This window comes from Oncorhynchus gorbuscha, linkage group LG15, assembly GCF_021184085.1.
Source record: "Oncorhynchus gorbuscha isolate QuinsamMale2020 ecotype Even-year linkage group LG15, OgorEven_v1.0, whole genome shotgun sequence".
NCBI lineage: Eukaryota > Metazoa > Chordata > Actinopteri > Salmoniformes > Salmonidae > Oncorhynchus > Oncorhynchus gorbuscha.
The window spans coordinates 66157558-66180216 of NC_060187.1; the positions used below are offsets into that span (position 1 = coordinate 66157558).

At 45.1% G+C, this 22659-nt stretch overlaps 1 protein-coding gene across 1 annotated transcript in view; it reads right to left on the minus strand.

The window, feature by feature from the left end:
- LOC123998339 (neural-cadherin-like) overlaps positions 1–22659 on the minus strand; it is a 164421-nt gene that overhangs the window by 9234 nt on the left and 132528 nt on the right. Inside the window, exons 13-22 of the mRNA XM_046303461.1 lie at positions 17649–17898; positions 16000–16127; positions 15660–15846; positions 14751–14894; positions 8549–8832; positions 6179–6808; positions 5078–6074; positions 4385–4478; positions 2279–2472; positions 1689–1924 (exon numbers count right to left, since the gene is read on the minus strand). Coding sequence (XP_046159417.1) covers positions 1689–1924; positions 2279–2472; positions 4385–4478; positions 5078–6074; positions 6179–6808; positions 8549–8832; positions 14751–14894; positions 15660–15846; positions 16000–16127; positions 17649–17898 — 3144 coding nt within the window. The remainder of the gene's footprint in view (positions 1–1688; positions 1925–2278; positions 2473–4384; positions 4479–5077; positions 6075–6178; positions 6809–8548; positions 8833–14750; positions 14895–15659; positions 15847–15999; positions 16128–17648; positions 17899–22659) is intronic.

Consider the following 22659-nt stretch of genomic DNA (forward strand, 5'->3'; position numbering starts at 1 on the left):
CAAGCTTGGGTCACCAGATGCTATCTCATGCCTTAAATGGACATGAAAAATGTACACACACTTGAGTAGTGTGCCGCTGTGTGTGTGTGATTAAGTGTGTGTGAGAAATATGTATGTTGTCGAGCATGGTGTCAGTGTATGTGTGTGTGTGTGTGTTTAAGTGTGTGTGAGATTTTAAATATGAGTTTCTTTTTAGTAGTGCATCACTGTGTGTGAGATAGTGTGAATGATTGTAACGTTGTCTAGTGTGAAGCTTTATGCATATTCAGACTCTTATATGAGACACTTAGTGTGTATCTCATCTTCACCTTAGCTTTATGCGTATTCAGACTCTTATATGAGACACTTAGTGTGTATCTCATCTTTACCTTAGCTTTATGCGTATTCAGACTCTTATATGAGACACTTAGTGTGTATCCCAGCTTCACCTTAGCTTTATGAGTATTTAGACTCTTATATGAGAGACTTAGTGTGTATCCCATCTTCACCTTAGCTTTATGCGTATTCAGACTCTTATATGAGACACTTAGTGTGTATCTCATCTTCACCTTAGCTTTATGCGTATTCAGACTCTTATATGAGACACTTAGTGTGTATCCCATCTTTACCTTAGCTTTATGCGTATTCAGACTCTTATATGAGACACTTAGTGTGTATCCCAGCTTCACCTTAGCTTTATGAGTATTTAGACTCTTATATGAGACACTTAGTGTGTATCCCATCTTCACCTTAGCTTTATGCGTATTCAGACTCTTATATGAGACACTTAGTGTGTATCTCATCTTCACCTTAGCTTTATGAGTATTCAAACTCTTATATGAGACACTTAGTGTGTATCCCATCTTCACCTTAGCTTTATGCGTATTCAGACTCTTATATGAGACACTTAGTGTGTATCTCATCTTCACCTTAGCTTTATGCGTATTCAGACTCTTATATGAGACACTTAGTGTGTATCCCGTCTTTACCTTAGCTTTATGCGTATTCAGACTCTTATATGAGACACTTAGTGTGTATCTCATCTTCACCTTAGCTTTATGCGTATTCAGACTCTTATATGAGACACTTAGTGTGTATCCCGTCTTTACCTTAGCTTTATGCGTATTCAGACTCTTATATGAGACACTTAGTGTGTATCTCATCTTCACCTTAGCTTTATGCGTATTCAGACTCTTATATGAGACACTTAGTGTGTATCCCGTCTTTACCTTAGCTTTATGCGTATTCAGACTCTTATATGAGACACTTAGTGTGTATCTCATCTTCACCTTAGCTTTATGCGTATTCAGACTCTTATATGAGACACTTAGTGTGTATCCCGTCTTTACCTTAGCTTTATGCGTATTCAGACTCTTATATGAGACACTTAGTGTGTATTCCAGCTTCACCTTAGCTTTATGAGTATTTAGACTCTTATATGAGACACTTAGTGTGTATCCCATCTTCACCTTAGCTTTATGCGTATTCAGACTCTTATATGAGACACTTAGTGTGTATCTCATCTTCACCTTAGCTTTATGAGTATTCAAACTCTTATATGAGACACTTAGTGTGTATCCCATCTTCACCTTAGCTTTATGCGTATTCAGACTCTTATATGAGACACTTAGTGTGTATCTCATCTTCACCTTAGCTTTATGAGTATTCAAACTCTTATATGAGACACTTAGTGTGTATCCCATCTTCACCTTAGCTTTATGCGCCATCACATTGCCGTGGAGTTTCTCGGCCTTGTAGTACGGCGAGCCGTGGGCGGCGAACCACACGTTGACCTCGCGCTCACCCTGGCGGTTGCCATTAGCGACAGAGAAGATGTGGATGTTGTCCCGGTCGGTCTGGAGAAGCTCGGAGAGGAGACGACCCAGGCGGGAGTAAGAACTCTCCTGACCCGGTGCACTACTGAAGAACTGTTCCACTGTGATGTCTGAGGCAACAGGATGGTGGGGTTGAATGGTCAGTACACTCAGTTCATCATTTTGTAGTTCAACACACTACAAAGTGGAATGCCCCTTGCAAAGCACTCCCCTGCCCAATGTTCTACAGGTAACGATTGTACAGATCAGTCAAATATTTGTAAATGCTCAGCTGGGGCCTGGGGGTGATGTGAACCACGGCCTTAGGGAACTATTAGATACAAGAAAGCCAGCCACACAGCACTCAAGCATGTATGTCATCACACATGGAAACATTATGACAGCATTAGCTCCTTATGGTCTGTGGTCAGTGACCATGAAAAAGAGTGACGATATTGGCTGATACACTAGGTGGCAAAACTCACTGGACAGGCGCAAAGAGCCAGCGTTCTGGACCGCCTCCTCGTCCAGCTCCATGACAACGACCTCCGCAGTGGAGGTCACGTCGGGCCAGGTCTTGTCGGAGACACGCACCTCGAGGCTGTAGGAACCCACCGGTACAGGGGCCCCCTCTCTGATAATCAACTGGCCTGAGTTGTGGTTCAGACTGAACAACCCGCTGAGAGAGGGAGGAGGGAGGAGGAGATGGAGGGAGAGAGCAAGATAGAGGGAGAGAGAAAGAAGATTGAGAGAAAAGGGGGGTAGTGGGCATAGAAGTAAAAGAGAGGGAAGGGGGAGAACAGAGAGTAAGAGAGATCAGCAGTAAGTCCCCCCGGTGTTCATCCATGCAGGACTATCCCTGGCCTCCCTCCATGCTCACCATCACACATTAAAACACTGAACTGTCCAGGGAGACAGCCACATACATTATAGATGGCTTCACTATCAGTATCAATGCAACCCCCACTACCCTACCTCTCCTCCACTCTACCAACACCCCTCCCTCCTCCTACCTAGCCCCCTGTTAACTCTATTACCCTATTCCCTGAATACCTATTCCCCCTGAACTTGCTCCCACAGCTTGGCTCCCACTCTTGGGTTCCTTCTACGTCTCTCTGTCTACTCCCCTTAGACACCTTCTCACTACACTAACCCCACCAGCTCTACCTAAGCCCCATGTTAATACTGCAGAACTTTCTACCCTCTCCTGCTCCTAAAGTCTACTTCTCACTTCTCTAACTTTTCTTACTCACATGTCATTGTTCCCTCTATTACAGTGACTCTTCTCCTTCCCAGCTATCTACTCATATCTTCTCTCCCCTTCCATCTATCATCCCTCTATTTACTTGGCCCCTGTCCACTCTGGTCCTTATCACTGGCTCAGATCATGACAAGGGAATGATGATGGTTCTGCTGTGACTATCTCCATCTACCTCACTCGCTCCACACCTCTCAAGTTAGAGGTCAATGCCAAGGAGTTCATCTGATGTCTTTCAGAATGTCTCTGTTTTTGAAGCTTCCGTCTCTACTGAAAATGGGAGGGGGGGGGGGGTCAGTACAGAAAGAAGCAGTACAGTATGTAAGTTCTGTTCTATAGAGCCTTTGTACAACTGGAGCAACAAACACATGTTTGCAGATACACCTAGTTATTGTTTTAGCATCACATCGCTTGATGGCACACCAAGGTAAGTACCCTCACACACTGGCCCGCGATCAAAAGAGATTTGAAAAGGTGCCATGGCTCTCTCTTACATAAGAGTAAAAGCTGGTTATGCATGGCCCGTGACCTTCAGAAGTCAGGCCAAATGAGGTAATTATCTGAGCCATAAGAAAATTAAACCGGCTGGCCCAATCGAAGAGGTGCTGAGCTGTGGGGAGATGTGTGTTATGTCATCCCTCCCCGGGACATCATGTTAATGTAATACATTAATGAATCCCTGTTTGCAGAGCTAGCCGGGGCAAACATGCAACACAGCACTTTGGAGACAGAAAACAAATAGGCTTCAAATCATCATCTACACGGATGGCTGGTAGGTATAATGAAATGATCCATATAGTTTGGTCCTTCGAGACGCATTGGGATCTGCTGACTGGGGATTCAACATGGTAATGGCTCTTTCTTGCTCACTTTCTCTCTCTGCTGTTGCTTGTCATCTTTTCGTGTGCTTACTAGCTCTTCCGATTACAGGTGTCTCATTAGAGGGAGAGGTGCCAGCAGCGTAATCAGCTTCTTTTCAGTGCACACCAAACAAAACCAGAGCGCCGTGCCTCGCTTCACTGGGAATTTTCAATACAATTCTTTATGAAGTATTAATAATGGTGCTCCTGACAATTCATCTTTCCCTCTCCCTTTCCCTCTTGCTTTCCCGCTCTCTCTTCCAATCTATTTCTACATTCTCTGTTTCTCTTAAACGGCCTGTTTCTCCTTCCCCTAAAATGTATCTTTCTCTCCTTTTACATTCCCTCTCTCTCTCTCTCTTTCAATCCCACACTTTCCTCCCCTCTTATTGTACACTCTTTTGTCTTATTCTCTTTTCCTCTCTCTTAAGTGGCCGGGCTTCATTCCAACTTTAGTGAGGAGATCAAAGTACCTGGGGGGTTTGCCTTGGAATCTGTAAACCTTTTCGCTCCAGTCGTCAAGGTCAGGGGATTGAACCTGTCCAAGCACTGTTGTGGGGAGAACACCTACGGGGGGAAACTCAGAATTAGGTGCGGGAAGACAACACCACCCTGTGGTACACCTAAAGCTCTCAGAGTGAGGGAGAAAAAGAAAGAAAGGGAGAAGCGGAGGAGGGGAGGAAGAGGGGCGGAGGAGGGAAGATAAGTTAGAGAGCGTCGCCTCGTTGGCACACATGGACACGGTTCTGAAGACACAGCAGGGGAAGTGCACACATTAGCATGTTAGCTCCCGTTTCCCCTCCAAAAAGCTAAATGGAGTGCTGTAATCCCCTTAGGCGTGAAATAAAATAAAACATGTAATGGCTCCTGTTTATATGCCTATCAAACCTGGGACTTAAGCTTAAGTAAATTGTTTGCTTCATGGCATGTTTGGAGATACATGATGAATTCTTATTAGAAGGTTAATGTACTTTCATCTGGCAAAACCCATACAGAGAATCTACTAAAAATACATGACAGAAAAGAAGAGTTTTTCCAGCAGTTACAGCAAGCTGACAGATGGCATGAAATACTAAATAAGTGATGTTGGGCTTCAAGAGTCCGTAAGCATTCAACTGTGACAAGTAGTGTTGTAACACCATCAGCAGACCACTGGAGAAACATACCATGGTAGCTGTACACGAAGAAGTCGGTGTGGCCCGGAGAGTGGGGGTGGTCATTCCTGTCGCCGATGACAACGGTCAATGTGCTGGTTGAGCTCATTGGGGGAGACCCGCTGTCAATCATGAGAATGGGAAGACGGTACTCCTTCTGGCGTTCACGGTCAAAGGTTCGCAGGGCAGTCAGTGCAGCGCTACCGTTGCGCAGGTCAGTCAGGTTGAAGCTGGTAGCATCGGAGGTTAACATCAGGAGACGGATGGAAAACGGTCCACCATTGGGTGAGGAGTCGCGGTCGGCTGCGTGGAGAAGCAGGGATGTATCGTTTATTCTCACCGCCTGGGGGGCAGCCATGTTTTCCCACACAATGGGCTTGTAGGGCACCTCAAACTGTGGCCCGTTGTCATTGACGTCCAGTACGGTAACCATAACGATGGCGGTGCCGGTGAGTGGCGGGCTGCCCGTGTCGGTGGCCAGGACCATGAGTCTGTGCTGGGATACCATTTCCCGGTCCAGAGAGTCAGCCACTACAACCCAGCCTGACTGGTCCACCAGGAACTGCCCGTAGGGGTCAGACTCTTTGGCAATGCTGTAGGAGAAGCGGCCATTTAGTCCTGAGTCCAGATCGGCAGCGGTGACTTGAGCCACAATGGTGCCAACAGACACGTCCTCAGACATGGCAGGAGCCTCATAGAACTGTGGGAAGAAGACGGGTGCGTGGTCGTTGGAATCCTCCACCTGAACCAGGCAGTATGCCAGGCTGAAGAAGTCTGCGTCTTCTGCCTTCACAGTCAAGTTGAACGTTCTCTCGTGGGGCTTTTCAAAGTCCATCTTCTTCTTCAGCCGCACCACACCACGCCGGTTCGCCTTGTCCGTCTCCACAAAGAACTTCCTGTCCTCGTCGCCTCCGACGATGCTGAAAGTGACCACTGCGTTCTCACCCTGGTCGCCATCGCTGGCGGAAACCGCCAGAACCTCGCTGTTCACCTCTAGGTCCTCCGCCACCTATTAATATTGATAACAAATTACATTAAAATATTGATAACAAAATACTCAAACATATTACAGTGCAACAGTGTTGGGGTGAACAGGTGAGCAGGTGAACAAACCTGGGCATTGTAGACCCTCTGGGTGAAGACTGGTGGATGGTCATTGACATCTGATACCATGATAGTAGCCGTTCCAGTCCCGGACAAGCCCCCACCATCCCTGGCCTCAACCACAACCAGATAGCGGTCCTCCGCCTCACGGTCCAGAGACCGTAGAACTGTACTGATGGTTCCAGTTGAAGGGTTGATGGAGAACAGATTGAGGTTGATCTCGTTGCGAACGTTTTGTACGATGCGGTAGGTCAGTATGGCGTTCTTCCCGGCCTTGGGGTCATCTAAATCCGTGGCCCTTATCTCCATCACTGAGGTGTCGGCGGGAGAGTTCTCAGGGACGTGGCCAACAAAGCAGCCTGAAGCGTCCGGCGCCTGGCATGGGAAGACTGGTGCGTTGTCGTTGATGTCATGAACTTCCAAAAGAACATCAGCAAAGCCAGTGAGTCCCGCCCCTCCCTCATCTGTGGCCAGAACCAGGAAACGCCAAGCCGGGCGCTCCTCACGGTCCAGACGGCGTTGGGCGTAGATGCGGCCCGTACACTCATCGATGGTGAACTCACTGCCAGCTCCCTGGCCGTGGAGTGAGTAGCGCAGGGCGCTCTGGTCTGCCTCCTGGTCTGGGTCGGTGGCTGAAACCTAAAAACAGGAAACCCCCAAAAACCTAGCATTAGACAGTAGGGCCGGATAGAATCTGCTTAGAATTTTTCTTTTCAATTCAATAAAATATGAAAATATAATTTGATTTAACCATTTCTGTTCATTTACGGATATTCTGCCTCTTCAGATTCCATCTGGCCCCAAAAATAGGACATGAAAAGAGAATTGATTGCAGTAGCCAATATACAGTCTGTTGCCTTGCAACAAAAATAAGACCATTTTCCTGGTTTTCCTCTATGGATAATTAGCCTGCCTTCATGTTATCTCTGTGTGAAGGACAAGCTCAGACACTTCCCCCCCACATCTATCACCAGAACGCACAATGCAATTAAAAGTTAATAGATGCCAGCAAAAGAAGAAATACACTTTCTTTATTTCTCTCTTCCCCTCTCACCGGAGGGTTTGTTTACAAAAGCCTTTGAAGTTTACATTTTTTTCTCTCCATTTCCTGACAATGCAATGAGAAGACAATATCGAGACACGGTGCGGCGTACGACAGCCAAGGCCAGGTAAATACTCATTTCAAATTGGATTTCCAATCTTTTTTCTTTCTGCAGGATTGTATTCATATACAGAGCGAAGGAACTTCGGGGAGAGGATGGCTGCCTGCCACACACTGGAAACTATTAAGTGCATTAGAGGGGAACCGAGTGCACATCAAATCAATTCCACCACCAGGAAAGCAGCCCTGGGTTGAATACTGTGACACATGCCTCTCTCTCTAGGATTACTTCCATGCCCTCAAGAATCATACTCATTTTTTAATCTGATTTACCTTGGCGACATGCACAAACAGTTTTACTGGGAATAGGTGTGACGAAACTAGGCTGGGTACACAATGAAAGCCTAAGAAAAAGCAGGAGGCTCCACAACTATTTATTGTGGGCAAACTGTGGGTGCTCATGTTGAGTACTATTAGGTATCAACACTTTAGGATAGGAGTATAACATTGGAGCCTGTTTGATTTCACACAATGCCCACATGTGCAATGAGTTACCGTATATATTATGCTTCTTGAGAGGTGAAACCAAAGCCACATTTCCATCAATGGGTGGACAATGTCACTGCATTCACTTCCATTCTATTAAATGTTTTAATACTGCATGTATAAAACAGAACTTCCTCACAGCAAGTTTAGCTTTATCATAAAAGGCTTTCAAATATCAGTTGTCATACCCTGCTATTGTCGTTGTTACAAAGGGACTATGTATGAATGGCCTCTGACCTCCAACTAAAGACCGGAGGCTCTGTAAGTTAATGAAACAACCTAATGGTGTAATGCACTGTTTTTGTGGCTGTTATAAGAGGCAGACCAGTACGTAGGGACTAGAGCAGGGATCAACAACTAGATTCAGTCGCGGGACGATTTTCTTCTTGAGTGGATGGTCGGCGGGGGCCGGTACATCATTACAAATCATTTTTAGACCGAAAATTGACCGAAGAAGCACAAACAGATACACTTTTTGACTAAAACATAATAATTTCAAACCTTGCTTACATTTGTATACGGGTGTATCTCTAATATGTGTCGGAATACTTGCGAACAGAGTTCCAAAATTAAAATCACTTGGAGCTGATTTCCCGGTGTTGAAAATAAAGTATAAAAAAATAGTTTTGCTCAGAAAACCTGGGGAACCAAATAAAACCACCTGTGGACCAAATTCGGCCCATGAGCCGCCAGTTGGGGAACCATGGCCTATAGTATGTATGACATCTGACCTCCAGCACGAAGACGGGCAGCTCGGTCAGCTCCTCTGTGACAGCCGCGTGGTACTCTGTCTGGCCGAAGACGGGCGCCTCATCGTTGTGGTTCACCACCTGGACCACCACTAGGCTCTCGTTCTCCCATTTCCCGTCGGAGGCCACCAGTCTCAGCTCGTAGCGTTGCTCCATCTCGTAGTCTAAATGCTGGGCCACAAAGATGGTCCCCACCTCTGGCTCTACGTCAAAGGTGCCCATGGTGTTGCCAGAGGTGATCTGGTAGCGGAGCTTGGCGTTGGCACCTGGACAAGGAAATATGGCTGTTTCAAGGTTGCTTTTATTGGTTAGACAAGGTAGAACTAGTAGTCCATGTTAAAGGAGGAGAAAGGAGGACATAGTTACAGGCAGTATGCTGTGGTATGTGTGTGCTCACTCTCACACACAAGCCTACAGGCTGACAATCTGCACATGTACAAACACTTGCCGCACAAAAACAAAAAGACTACCTCACACTTCCAACAGCCCTCAACACAAAAGAACAACCCCCACAATACCCTCTCTGAGTCACACAGTGCCATCCGGCTATCAAATATTTCGGAGGAAAACATCAGTTTCTCTCACAGTGGGCCTCATTAGACAGAATACAGAAGGCAGTGAGGGCTGGTCTCACCCACCCCCACCTCAACTTTGTCTCAGGCACCACCGGTTCTCCTACCCCCTTCATGTCCTCAGTGTGTTCATTTAAAAATACACAGGTGCACCCAACAAATGTACATAGAGTACCAGTCAAAAGTTTGGACTACCTACTCATTCAAGGGTTTTTCTTTATTTTTACTTTTTTCTACATTGTAGAATAATAGTGAAGACATCAAAACTATGAAATTACACATATGGAATCACGTAGTAACCAAAAAAGTGTTTAAAAAATATATTTTAGATTTTAGATTTTTCTTGATTACAGCTTTGCACACTCTTGGCATTCTCTCAACAAGCTTCACCTGGAATGCTTTTTCTCCTTGAAGGAGTTCCCACATATGCTGAGCACTTGTTGGCTGTATTTACTTCACTCTGCGGTTCAACTCATCCCAAACCATCTCAATTGGGTTGAGGTCGTGTAACTGGGGAGGCCAGCTCATCTGATGCAGCACTCCATCACTCTCCTTCTTGGTCAAATAGCCCTTACACAGCCTGGAGGTGTGTTGTGTCATTGACCTGCTGAAAAACAAATGATAGTCCCACTAACCCACTATCTGCAAACCAGATGAGATGGTGTATCACTGTAGAATGCTGTGGTAACCATGCTGTTTAAGAGTGCTTTGAATTGTAAATAAATCACAGACAGTGTCACCAGCAAATCACCCCCACACCATCACCCCTCCTTCTCCATGCTTCACGGGGGGAACCACACGTGCGGAGATCATCAGTACACCTACACTATGTCAGACCAAAGGACAGATTTCAACCGGTTTAATGTCCATTGCTCGTGTTTCTGGGCCCAAGCAAGTCTCTTCTTCTTTAGTAGTTGTTTCTTTGCAGCAATTCTTTGCAAGCATGAAAGCCTGATTCACGCAGTCTCCTCTGAACAGTTGATGTTGAGATGTGTCTGTTACTTGAACTCTGTGAAGCATTTATTTGGGCTGCAATCTGAGGTGCAGTTATTCTAATGAACGTATCCTCTGCAGCAGAGGTAACTCTGGATCTTCCTTTCCTGTGGCGGTCCTCATGAGAGACAGTTTCATCATCGCGCTTGATGGTGTTTGTGACTGCACTTGAAGAAACTTTCAAAGTTCTTGAAATTTTCCGGATTGACTGACCTTCCTGTCTTAAAGTAATGATGGACTGTCATTTCTCTTTGCTTATTTGAGCTGGACTTGGTCTTTTACCAAATAGGGCTATCTTTTGTATACCACCCCTACCTTGTCACAACACAAATTATTGGCTCAAATGCATTAAGAAATAAATAAAGTCCACAAAATAACTTTTAACAAGGCACACCTGTTAATTGAAATGCATTCCAGGTGACTACCTCATGAAGCTGGTTGAGAGAATGCCAAGAGTGTGCAAAGCTGTCATCAAGGCAAAGGGGGGCTGCTTTGAAGAATCTCAAATCTCAAATATATTTGCTTAACACTTTTTTGGTTACTACACAATTCCATATGTGTTATTATCATAGTTTTGATATCTTCACTATTATTTTACTATGCAGAAAATAGTAAAAAATAAAGAAAAATCATTGAATGAGTAGGTGTGTCCAAACTTTTGACTCGTACAGCACATATTTGTGAATACTCTCACACATGCATGCACACATCTTTCTAATTTCTAATTTCTCATTTATCCCTCTTATCCTCCCCTGTTATCTTATCTCCTCTCCTCTTCACTCTCTCATTCCTCCTTTCTAACCTCATCCACTCTACCACTGTCAACCCTAATCAGATACCCCATCAGACGCGGAGAGGAGAGGGCTAGGTCGGGATGGCGTTCCCGGTCTGGGAAATGGGAATAATGAGATGGGATCAAAGGAGTCTGAATCCTGACTGCTGGTGTCTGTCATGTTAGAGTGCTGGGTGCTCCATTGTGGAGCTCCACAGTGGGACCTTCATACTAGTCCTTATAAAGCTATGTAAGAGCTGAATAAGGACGTGGTTGAGGTTCTACAGTAGTGAGTCTGATGAGTAGAGATGTATGAAAAGGACTGTCAAGAATGCAGATGTGCACAAGGCTGGATGACTTACACTAAACATGACACATTCCATTCCATAAACAATCTCCATTTCATATTGTACTAGTTCCTGCACCAGCTTCCCACCCCCACGCTCAGACATATGCGCATAAACACAAACACACACTGTTTCTCTCTCTCCGTCTCTCTCTCTTTCTCTCTCTCACAGACACACACATACCCACACTCCCTGTCTGTCTGCATCTGGCTCGGGCCCTGTTTACCAGCACGGAGGAGATTTTAGGAGACAAACACCATCTGTGTGAGACATGTCGGGCCTTCATTACGACGTGTCATGCTCCGATCGGGAGTGTGTGTGTGTGGAGGGGGCTTAAGTGCGCTGGCCGTCAAAGCTTCTGAGCACGGTCTGCCGTGACACTCGCCAAGAGGGTGTGTGTGTGTTGAGTGAGTGAGTAAGTGTGTGAGTGTGTGTTGGGTGGCAGGGAGTAGCTCCTGTACTTTTGCCTCCGGCCGCCTCCCTAATGATCGGTCTGGCCATATGGTTACCCCCCCCTTAAGTAAGACTGGTGAGGGGGACAACTGTGCACATCAGGGGGGTGGAGAGGGGCTCAAGGGTTAAGTGATTTCATCCTAAGCAAAGCAGGAGCTCCACTGAAGGCCGCAAAACTCTGATTAAGGTCACTAGCATATCCCCCCCACTCCATGTATTGGACCCCATCCCCGACCCCAATCTGCTTACCATTAAGATAGACAACCTATATCTGTTTACTGACAAACCTTCAGCTCAACTCAACTCCAATGTCAACCTCAGCAAAAAAAACTTGATCTTGTTAAAGCCCATCCAAAAGTTCTTCATTCAGCACATTTTCCACTTGGGGATAGAAACCCGATCCTAAAAGGATGTCTGTCTGCAACAAAAGACGCTGAAACTAATCAGCTTTGGGGGGAGCGTTTAACAGGGGCCCTTCTATTCCCCACGGATCTGTTCCCTAATTATTCAATTCCCCAAGTTCCCCTGGGAGTGTAATGGGAAAATATTGGGATTTCATGGAAAAAGGCCCTTGACGTGCTTTGAAATTAAATACACTGGGGATATTCTCATATGAAACAGATCTCTCCATGTGTTTGTCTACTGGACTATCTCTGTTGAGGAGTAACATCCACCGTATGGTGGAACAGTGGTGGCTGGTAAAGAGAGGTAGCAGAGAAACCAATGGAAGTACCTCAGCTGAAGATTGTAATGGGAGAGTTATGAGATGTGAATTGCCTTGTCACACCACCACTACACCATAAAGGTGTATTGTTGTATGGATATTTTGTGTGTGTGTGTGTGTGTCATCATTATAATGCTAAATGGTTTGTGAATGTTGACAGGTTGGTGAGAGACTCTGAGAGTAGGGGACCATATATAAACTGGAGGTCACTAATCCTGTTACAGAAGCACACACACATGCACACCTGGACCAACGACAGTGTGTGTGTGTGTGTTGATGTGTGAGGGTGTGATGATGTGATGAGAGGGTGGATGGACATCAGGGCAGGCAGGCAAGCTTCACTGGTCAATGAACACTGAGGTGATTTCACCTGAACTGTTTCACTAAGCTGTGTGTGTATGTATCACAGAGCTGTGGGGTGTGACAGTCAACCACTGATCTATAGGAACACTGTCACCTCCAGCACCAACATGGGACACTAAATGACACACTCAACACTATGACTGACCCTGGAAAATGGGACAGTAGCACAAGAAAAGTAAACAGAGGGGATGAAAAGGATAGACAGAATAATGAGGTAGAGAGAGAGAGAGAGAGAGAGAGAGAGAGAGAGAGAGAGAGAGAGAGAGAGAGAGAGAGAGAGAGAGAGAGAGAGAGAGAGAGAGAGAGAGAGAGAGAGAGAGATGAGAGAGCAGAGGAAAGACCAGAGATGAGCCAGGAGAGCTGAAAGAGAGGGAGGGAAAGGAGACACACAAAATTAACAGGTCTGAAATATGAGAAATGAGACGAGAGGATCTGAGATGAGACACCACGAGACGAGAGACTAGACAACACAGGCGGACATCAACCCTACTTACACCACCACAAGCATAGCCAGGATTGGCTGAGCTCAAACCTCCCCTCAAGACCTGCCTGCTCAGCAAGGCTAGCGCTTAGCGAGGGATCGTGTCATGTTTTACAGCTAATCTCCCTGCTAATACAGATCATCTGCCTGCTTGGACACCTGCGTGGGAGGCCAGGGGGAGACAAAATGGCCACCACGGCAGTGTATTCCCCTCACTCCTGTCTCTCCGTTGAGAGAGACGTTTTCCCTAATTACCAGATGGACACATTGTTGAGACGGCGAATTGGGGGTAAAGTCTACAGAGCGGTGGCGGGATAAGCCAGAGCATTTGGGAGGGAATTATAGTTGTTGTTTGCGGTAAGTTTGCTATCTTAGCACTTCTTAATTCTGCTTCAGTGTCTTTTTGGGCTGTATGCTTTTACAAATCCGCCAAGGGATCAGGCTGGGGACGCCTGAATAGGGATAAAAAGCAGAGCCAAGACAGTTGCTAATTCAACTGAACATTGGAAAGGAAAAACAAAAACAAACCCTGAATTCAAAATGGTGGCCCCACTCCTCGCCTTAGTCATTTGCTAACTATTTAAATGTAATGTAGCAGCCCATTAAATCAGATGTCATTTCAACACCTGTGTCGGCATCATGGAAGGTGACATTTCCACCAAAACAATGATCGACATCTACTCCCACAAAGGACTTACCGTTGTCATTAAGACGGCACACTGTTTTTCTTATTTATTAATTTTCAGAGGAGGAGAGACGAGGGACAAACAGAAACAAAGAGACAAACATCAAATGACTACCTCGGGGGGCCGCATCCATACCTCCCACATTCACCACAGAGATTTGCTAACAAGCTCTGACAGAAAATGAGAGGAATAGAGAGAGTGACAGAGTGGGAGTCAGAGACGGAGAGAGAAAGACAGAGAGTATTCTTTACATAAATATACATCCTATACTTTTCTTAATCTCTGTGGAGCCTGTCAAAGCATCAACAGAAAAATCAACTTGATATTGACTGGAATTCATAAGCAGAGAGGGAGGTGATTCCATTACAGTCGAGAGACAGAGTTGAACAGACAAGTAGGAAAAGCGACACCAGGATCAACACACACTGTACCACTAGAGTCCAAGTCCTCTATGGGTATCAGGCACTTCAACAAAGACATTATAACTACTGGACCCAGAGGACTGACATTGTGCTTACATTCAATTCTCAATTGTTATGTTTGTGTGTCTTCAGACTTGTATCTGCCAAGGCCTTTGTAAAGATGAAAGATAATCTTCCTTGGGAGTAAACACTAGAATTATAAACAGTGCTGTCCAAATAATGTTAGAACTACGTCCCAGGAAACTAGCACCAATAACTTTACTTATTAACTTATCATTGTGAGCGCTATTTTTTTCAACGACAAAAAAGTCTAAACCCAGGTTGACTGATTGACCCCTCCCCACCCCGAGACCAAGCCCAATGTGCCTCACCTTCATCTTCATCATTGGCCGTCACGGTGATGAGGACGAAGCCCACCTCCTTGTCTTCCTCCACGCTCACCTCGTACACCGATTGGGCGAAAGCCGGAGCGTTGTCGTTGACGTCCGTCACAAGGATCCGTGCGTAGGCCGTGTCTGTGTGAACCAATGAGAGGGATCTTTACTCAGGACTAACAACCAATCCGGATTGAAGCACGGCCCTAGACAGCAACACTAATGTACAGTATAGTACTCTGACATTAAATTACATTGGCTTGGTCTATGTGGACCAAAGACATTAAAAAGAGAGTACATTACTCTAAGTATTCCACCTGGCAAGAGAAAACAGAAGCAGCAACCATCCAACCTCACAGAACACAGCAGTGTAATACCAACAGGGGCAAAAGGGAGAATAATGTGCATTAGCTAGTCATTTCCGTATGAACTCTAGCGGGACCTTGATGGCTGGAACAAACAGTGTGTTGGTGGGATGATCGTAGCATCACTGCTCTTTTGCTGTACCTCTGTGTGCGAGTCGTTATTGACCCAAAACCCAGATTAGCCATTAGCTCGTTCCATTAGCGCATCGCTAACGACGTCTTAATGAATGAAGTTCATGCTCGAATAACAGGGATAGAGCCAGCTGGTGTGTGTGTATGTCTGTGTGTGTGTGTTTTGTGTTTCTGTGTGTGTTCCTGTTACTGCCTGGTTAGAAAACGACTGATGTGTTATTGACTGGTTAGGTAATAGGGGGGGGTTGATCGAGGATAGGGTTGATCGAGGATAGGGTTGGTAAGGGGACAGAGCTAACTATTATGAAAGAGTATGATACTCAGAGATTCCCTGTCTGGACAGGCGTGCCCGTGTGTGGACCGCAAACATGTGTGTATGCATAGGAGTGTAGGTATGTGAGATACCCACCAGTGTTGGGCTGGCCCTGCTGTCCAGGCCTGGCTGACTCGGAGCTGTCCTGAGACTGGACCTCTATGAGGTAGGAACCTTTCTGCTCACGGTCAAACGAGGCCCGGGTGTGTATGACCCCAGTGTAGGAGTTAATACTGAAGTACTGAGAGTCTCCACTGTCATCCTTCAAGATCACATAGTTTATCTGTAGACAAAGATCGAAACGTTAATGCAATATCAGGACAAAATGACATACAATATTGTGTATCTGTTGAATTATTCTCATTGAAAATCATAAGAGAATCAAGTGATTATGGGAAATGTAGTCATTCGCAATAGAGTCCGCCGGGGTCCTCACCATTCCATGGAGGCCTGAGTCGAGGTCCGTAGCAGAAACCTGGGCCACCGATGTTCCGATCTCTGCCCCCTCTGGAACGGTAGCCTCGTAGGTGGAGGACAGGAAGAAGGGAACGTTGTCATTTACATCTGGAGAGGGGAGAGACAGGTCAGAGGTCAGGGTCAGGGAGGTGATACAGGCCTTCTATTAAGAGCCTGCTAACAGAGGTCCTACCACACCTATTGTTTTGACCTCAAGAATGCTAATGCTAAGTAGACAAACCCAACTCTTACGTCTCTCCAGGTGATAAGACTACTCTCCAGGTTATAAGACTACTCTCCAGGTTATAAGACTACTCTCTAGGTGATAAGAGTACTCTCTAGGTGATAAGACTACTCTCCAGGTTATAAGACTACTCTCCAGGTTATAAGACTACTCTCTAGGTGATAAGACTACTCTCTAGGTGATAAGACTACTCTCTAGGTGATAAGACTACTCTCCAGGTTATAAGACTACTCTCCAGGTTATAAGACTACTCTCCTAGGTTATAAGACTACTACTCTCCAGGTTTTATAAGACTACTCTCCAGGTTATATAATACTAGGTTATAAGACTACTCTCCAGGTTATAAGACTACTCTCTAGGTGATAAGACTACTCTCCAGGTTTAAGACTACTCTCCAGGTTATAAGACTAGATAAGACTACTCTCCAGGTTATAAGACTACTCTCCAGGTTATAAGACTACTCTCTAGGTGATAAGACTACTCTCCAGGTTATAAGACTACTCTCCAGGTTATAAGACTACTCTCTAGGTGATAAGACTACTCTCCAGGTTATAAGACTACTCTCCAGGTTATAAGACTACTCTCTAGGTTATAAGACTACTCTCCAGGTTATAAGACTAGGTGATAAGACTACTCCAGGTTATAAGACTACTCTCCAGGTTAGGTGATAAGACTACTCTCCAGGTTATAAGACTACTCTCCAGGTTATAAGACTACTCTCTCGGTATCCATAAGATGAGGAACATTTGATTTCCCTAAACGCTCCAAAAAGACAATTATTGACAAAGTCAGACAAGAAGACCCTCTTTTCTTCACGCTATTAGAAGTAGATATTTGTGTTCCCGCCTCCTTCCCTGGCGCATGTGGTATGAGTCATCGCTAAACAAGCAGTCATTTTAGCCGCTAGTGTTCTCTGTCGCTAGCTGATTACACCTTCCTCCAACAGGTTTCCAGGGACTACATCTTCCCTGTCATTACCTTTCAATCTCCTCTCTTCCTCCTCTCAGCCTCCCTCCTTCATTAACTGAGCTGGAGCTTCAAGCCTGCCTGCTGTCCTCTCTCTCTCTCTTTTCCTCATAAAATCTCAGTTCACTCCAGCACTGTCATGACCAAAGACGAAAAGGTACTGTACATAAAATAATTGCCATTTAATAGAAAATTTTATCAGAAGCACCTTACAGTCGTGAGTGTGTATATTTTAGATAAGGGTGGTCCTGGGATTTGAACCCACAACCCTGGCAGTGAAAGTGCCATGCACTACCAACTGAGCTATAGAGGACCACAGTTGCTTCCATGAGTTGCATGCCTCATAGTCTTACAAGAGTAAATGTATCCAGTGTTTCACGACAGTATACACACTGATAAAATCTTAAAATGCCTCCTACCTGTAACATTGACGTAGACGGTAGTAAAAGAGGCCAGTGGAACAGCAGCTACGTTCTGCACTCTGACCCTTAGTGTGAAGAAGCGCGTGGTCTCATAGTCCAGAGGCTCAGCCACCAGTATGGATGCAGAGCCATCAGCCCTGTTGGGTTTGATGTAGAAACGGACAGGCATGTTGGTCTCCGGCACCTGACCCTCTTCAAGGTTATAGGTCACTCTAGGGTCACCCAGCGGTGAAGTGGCCTTGATCGTCTGGAGGAGAGGAAGCAGGATATGACATCATTAGTGATAGGATAGGGAGGTGGATATATATGCAAGTGTATATGAATGTCTGAACAGAGTGAATGTGTGTGTGTGTGCATGTGTTTATATAAATGTCTGAACAGAGTGAATGTGTGTGTGTGTGTTTATATGAATGTCTGAACAGAGTGAATGTGTGTGTGTGTGCATGTGTTTATATGAATGTCTGAACAGAGTGAATGTGTGTGTGTGTGCATGTGTTTATTTGAATGTCTGAACAGAGTGAATGTGTGTGTGTGTGCATGTGTTTATATGAATGTCTGAACAGAGTGAATGTGTGTGTGTGTGCATGTGTTTATATGAATGTCTGAACAGAGTGAATGTGTGTGTGTGTTTATATGAATGTCTGAACAGAGTGAGTGTGTTCTTTTGTCTGTGCAGGTTCATTTGAGTACCAGTGTGTGTTCCTGAGGTACAACACAGAAAACTTTGAGAAACCTGCTAGGGCATGCTGTAATGTCCGATAGATTATTATTTATTTATTTTATCTTGGAGGGGAATTACTGAAAAAGAACCAAGGACTAACAAAAGGAGCAGGCTTTGGCCAAAGCTCCCTAAAGATAATTTGCATTATTAGTGAGCGGACCACTCTAAAATCAGCACAGCCATCTCCCTACTGCTGACTCCATTTCAGGAATACATTGGAGACACTCCAAGCTTAATCCATCAAAGTTCCTATTGAACTGATATGAACACTTTTTGGAGACACTTTCCACTGGAAAATCAGCTCCAGACTATCCGGTTCTAAATGAAGGCTGCAGGGTTTTCACAACGCTCCCACTCTCTCTTTTCCAGGCACCGTGGCAGAGAAAACCAAAGTGACAGGAAATGATACGGGGAAGTATATCGCTGCCGCGCATACCTGGGTACAGAGGGAGCCCATCAATGGGATTTCACAGACATGGTGTCCACACTTATTGATGCCCTCCCCCCTTTCCTGTTTATACCAGTATGGAGGTCAGGTGTGAGAATGTTTTCTTTCCATCTCTGTATGAAACATATGGGGTGGTTGCATGGACGTCATCCTATACTCACAGGGACAACAGGCAGGATTCTTATTGTTCTGAGGACTCCATTATGGGTCACAGCTGCACGCTGTCTGGCACCAAACCATTTGTTACTTCAAGGGTTCCTCCAAACGAACTCCATAAATGGGAGCATGTATTACATAGATGATAGTATGTTCAAGTGTGTTCAATAATTCATAGTTCCAGCTCTTGTCCAAACATGTCAACATAATGGTCCAAACTATCTACGGACGTGTTTGGACTGCACTTTTCTAATGGCTTGAGTAGGAATGTGTGAGGAGAGAGGAAACCTCTTTAACCAAGGGCAAGGATACTCGTGAACCCTGAGAAATGTTGAAGAGCGGTGTTATTCGGAATCAAACTGTGTGTGCCTGACTGTGTATGTGTGTGCAGGTGAATGTGTGTGTTGGTGTGTTCCTGTGCAGTACCCTGCAGCAGAATGGTCTGGCCTATACAAGCAGGAAGCACGTGGAGCTTTTAAGACCCATGTTCTCTTCGCCACTTGTCCTGCCACAATGCTGTGTTTGTGACTGTATGTGTGGCCGTTCGGTGTGTGTGTGTGTGCGTGTGTGTGTATACAGACTAGAGCTTTTAAGGCCCACGTTGTCCTTTCCCTGCCACACAGCCACAGAGTCACAACCTTGACAAGGAAGGATTACATTAACCATGGCCGAATGAACCTCACTTCACCACTCATTCTGCTTCGATCCAGCTGAGGCTCTACACACACACACACACACACACACACACACACACACACACACACACACACACACACACACACACACACACACACACACACACACACACACACACACACACACACACACACACACACACACACACACACACACACACACACACACACACACACACACACACACACAGTAACTCCTAAACTTCACTATATCTAAACTGGAGAACAGTATTCTGACATGGCTGTCTACATTTGCAAATCGTCCATTTCGGAAGCATAGGAACGTGAGATTATAGCAGAGAGAGCTATAATGGAATGGTAGCCTTTGACTCCATGTCTGGCAAACAAAGGCATTCAATCTTCTCATTGACTGACTGGGGTGTAACCAGGCACTGTTCTTGGACTCCAACCAACAATGGAAAATCTAAATGGCACCGGATAGAATTGAACTTTTCAAGTGATTATCTGGACATGCTAGACTGCACTGTGAGCCATTGTCTGAAAAAAAAACAATCCTGGAAGCACAACAAAAACAAAATAATAATTCATTATCTGTCGAGAAACACCAAAACCCATTGTTACCCATTATGAAATTGCAATAACATAAGAGGAAAAGCATTGGAAGGGAGAACATTGAAAGTAGCATTGTTGTATTGTATGTCCATGACTCACTATACTTGGTTAGAGCTAAAGACAAAGAAAGAGAGAGTCAGGGAGAACACCTGAAGATAACGCAACAGCCAAAACCTCTCAGACTTTCCTTTCCGACTCAGTGGAGGAGGGCGCTCTCTCTATCCCTCCAGTAGCGAGCTAGTATGTTAGCGAGACCTCCAGATGTACAGAGGTGCCCCTGTGGGCCCCCAACTTCCCACCCACCTCAGCTTCTCACAAAAAAATAATTCACTTTTTTGCTTCAAAAGCCTTGTTGTGTTGAAATATTCATGCCAGCATGAGTTTTGCTTCAATAATTAATTTTGATTATCTGCTGAGAAAATACAAAAACTTGTCCAACCTCTTGTATTCCACCTTATTACAGACCCCTCACGCACCGGGCCTCCCCTCCCTGGTTTACGGGGGCGAGCCCTGGAACAGGAGCATGATGGGAATGATACCCCATTATCTCGCCGACGTGCTAAAGAACAAGGCCCCTTAATTACTTCCTCAAGGTTGCAATTACCGCGTTTGGAAATTTGCTAATTATCGTTCCTTGAGATAATTCCACAATGAGATGCTTGATATTTAAAATTTTAATTAGGGAGATGGAGAGATAGATAGATGGATGGAGGAGGGAGGCGAGAGGGAAAGAGAGAAAAAAGAGATAGTAGGGTAGATGAATAGAGGCACTCGGTAGCACAACAAGGCAGCTCAGGGATGCTAATGAATGCATTATACTGTTTAACAAGCCTAATTTGTATTTAGAGTTCTAAGGATGAATTACTGTGAAGGCTCCCAAAGCACAGAACAGATTTTAACAGTCGGTTGCTGCAGTTACTCCACACCAGGGAGTAAATACTGTACTTAGAGTGGAGCGGGAGAGAGATAGAGAGAGAGAGAGAGAGAAGGAAAAAACTCAGTGTAATTGTTGTGAAGTGCTTTGTTGTTCAAGTTATACTAGTACAGAGAGACATTGTAGAGTGTGAGAGGAAGAGAAAGAGAGAGGGAGAGAAAGAGAGAGGGAGAGTGTAGATAAAGAGAGTTTGTAAATGAATAGAGAGAGAGCAGAAGAAAAAAAGAGAAAGTGAACAAGTTCTCTGGCTAATAACGATTCTCCACTAACGGTTGGAAGTGTTGAAAGTTTTCTCCATTAAAAGGCCAAACGACTACCATGGTAACTCCCGGCAGCCGTTATCTTGAAAGCTTTTATAGGAGGCAATATTATTTGTCCATCCAATCAGAGGCTGCCATTAACCACCATTAGTAAACCTATTGAGCCCACCACACTACAGAGACTATAGTGGACCATTACACCAATTTACGGAGCTTCCTGAAAGAGTTTGGATGAGGGAGGGGGAGAGGGGGGGGGGAGAGCGAGACAGACGAGAGAAGAGAGGAAAGATAAAAAGAAAGAAGCCGAGAGAAATCAATGAAGGAAAGGGCTGAGAGTAGAAGAGCACTACCCTTTCATACAGGGCTCGGTGATCTCTAGGGAAAGTGGTGTGTGTTCTTCTATTAGCTAAGACATATGAGACCACATGCAGAGCGCCATTGGGACTGGCCTCTTTGGCACATGCACAGTCACTGCACAAGAGAGTAGACAGTAATAGTTGACCTTTATGGGGTCAATGTGGCCATTAATAAAGTTGTCATGAATGGTAACTAGGCCATAATGCATCCATGAACAACATTATAAAGGGCTCATAAGCTTGACCATAAGATGTCAACATGCATCCAACATTTACTAGAATCATCTTCCATATGTTCATGTTCATAAGAAAGTGCTCAAGACCATATGAATTCAATAAGTCAACAATTCACAAGAAACTCAATTTCTCGCATTTCAGTTCAGAGGTGCCTAGCATGTCCTCTCAATGGCACAATGCAAAAAGCCTAAAGCTGAGGCAGCACGGACTTAGCTCTGATGAGAAATCATCTCATTACACATCAATGATGTCTGGGGGGTTAAGCAGATCAGAGACGTAGCCTAGCTTGGCCTAGCCTAGCGTAGCATTAGCTCCACTGCTGTCAAGCTAAATGGTTGGCCTTGAGCATGTTTTGGTGTAGAGAAAGGGTTGTGTTCGTGTTCTGTCGTCAACCTTTCACCTGCTTCATATTCCTTGTGTATTGCAGTGGGTGACTTCTGGTATGTATGTATGTTTAGCATATCAAAGAATTGTGTCAGATCTATCTTTGACAGGCTGCACCCCCCAATGAATAAGCCCAGGGTATGTAAACAACAAGGCACTCTCCTCATGCTCCATCACTCCACTTCAAAAAGAGATGGACCCAAAAACAACCCACACACATCCTCAACAACAAAAAATAGGCCTG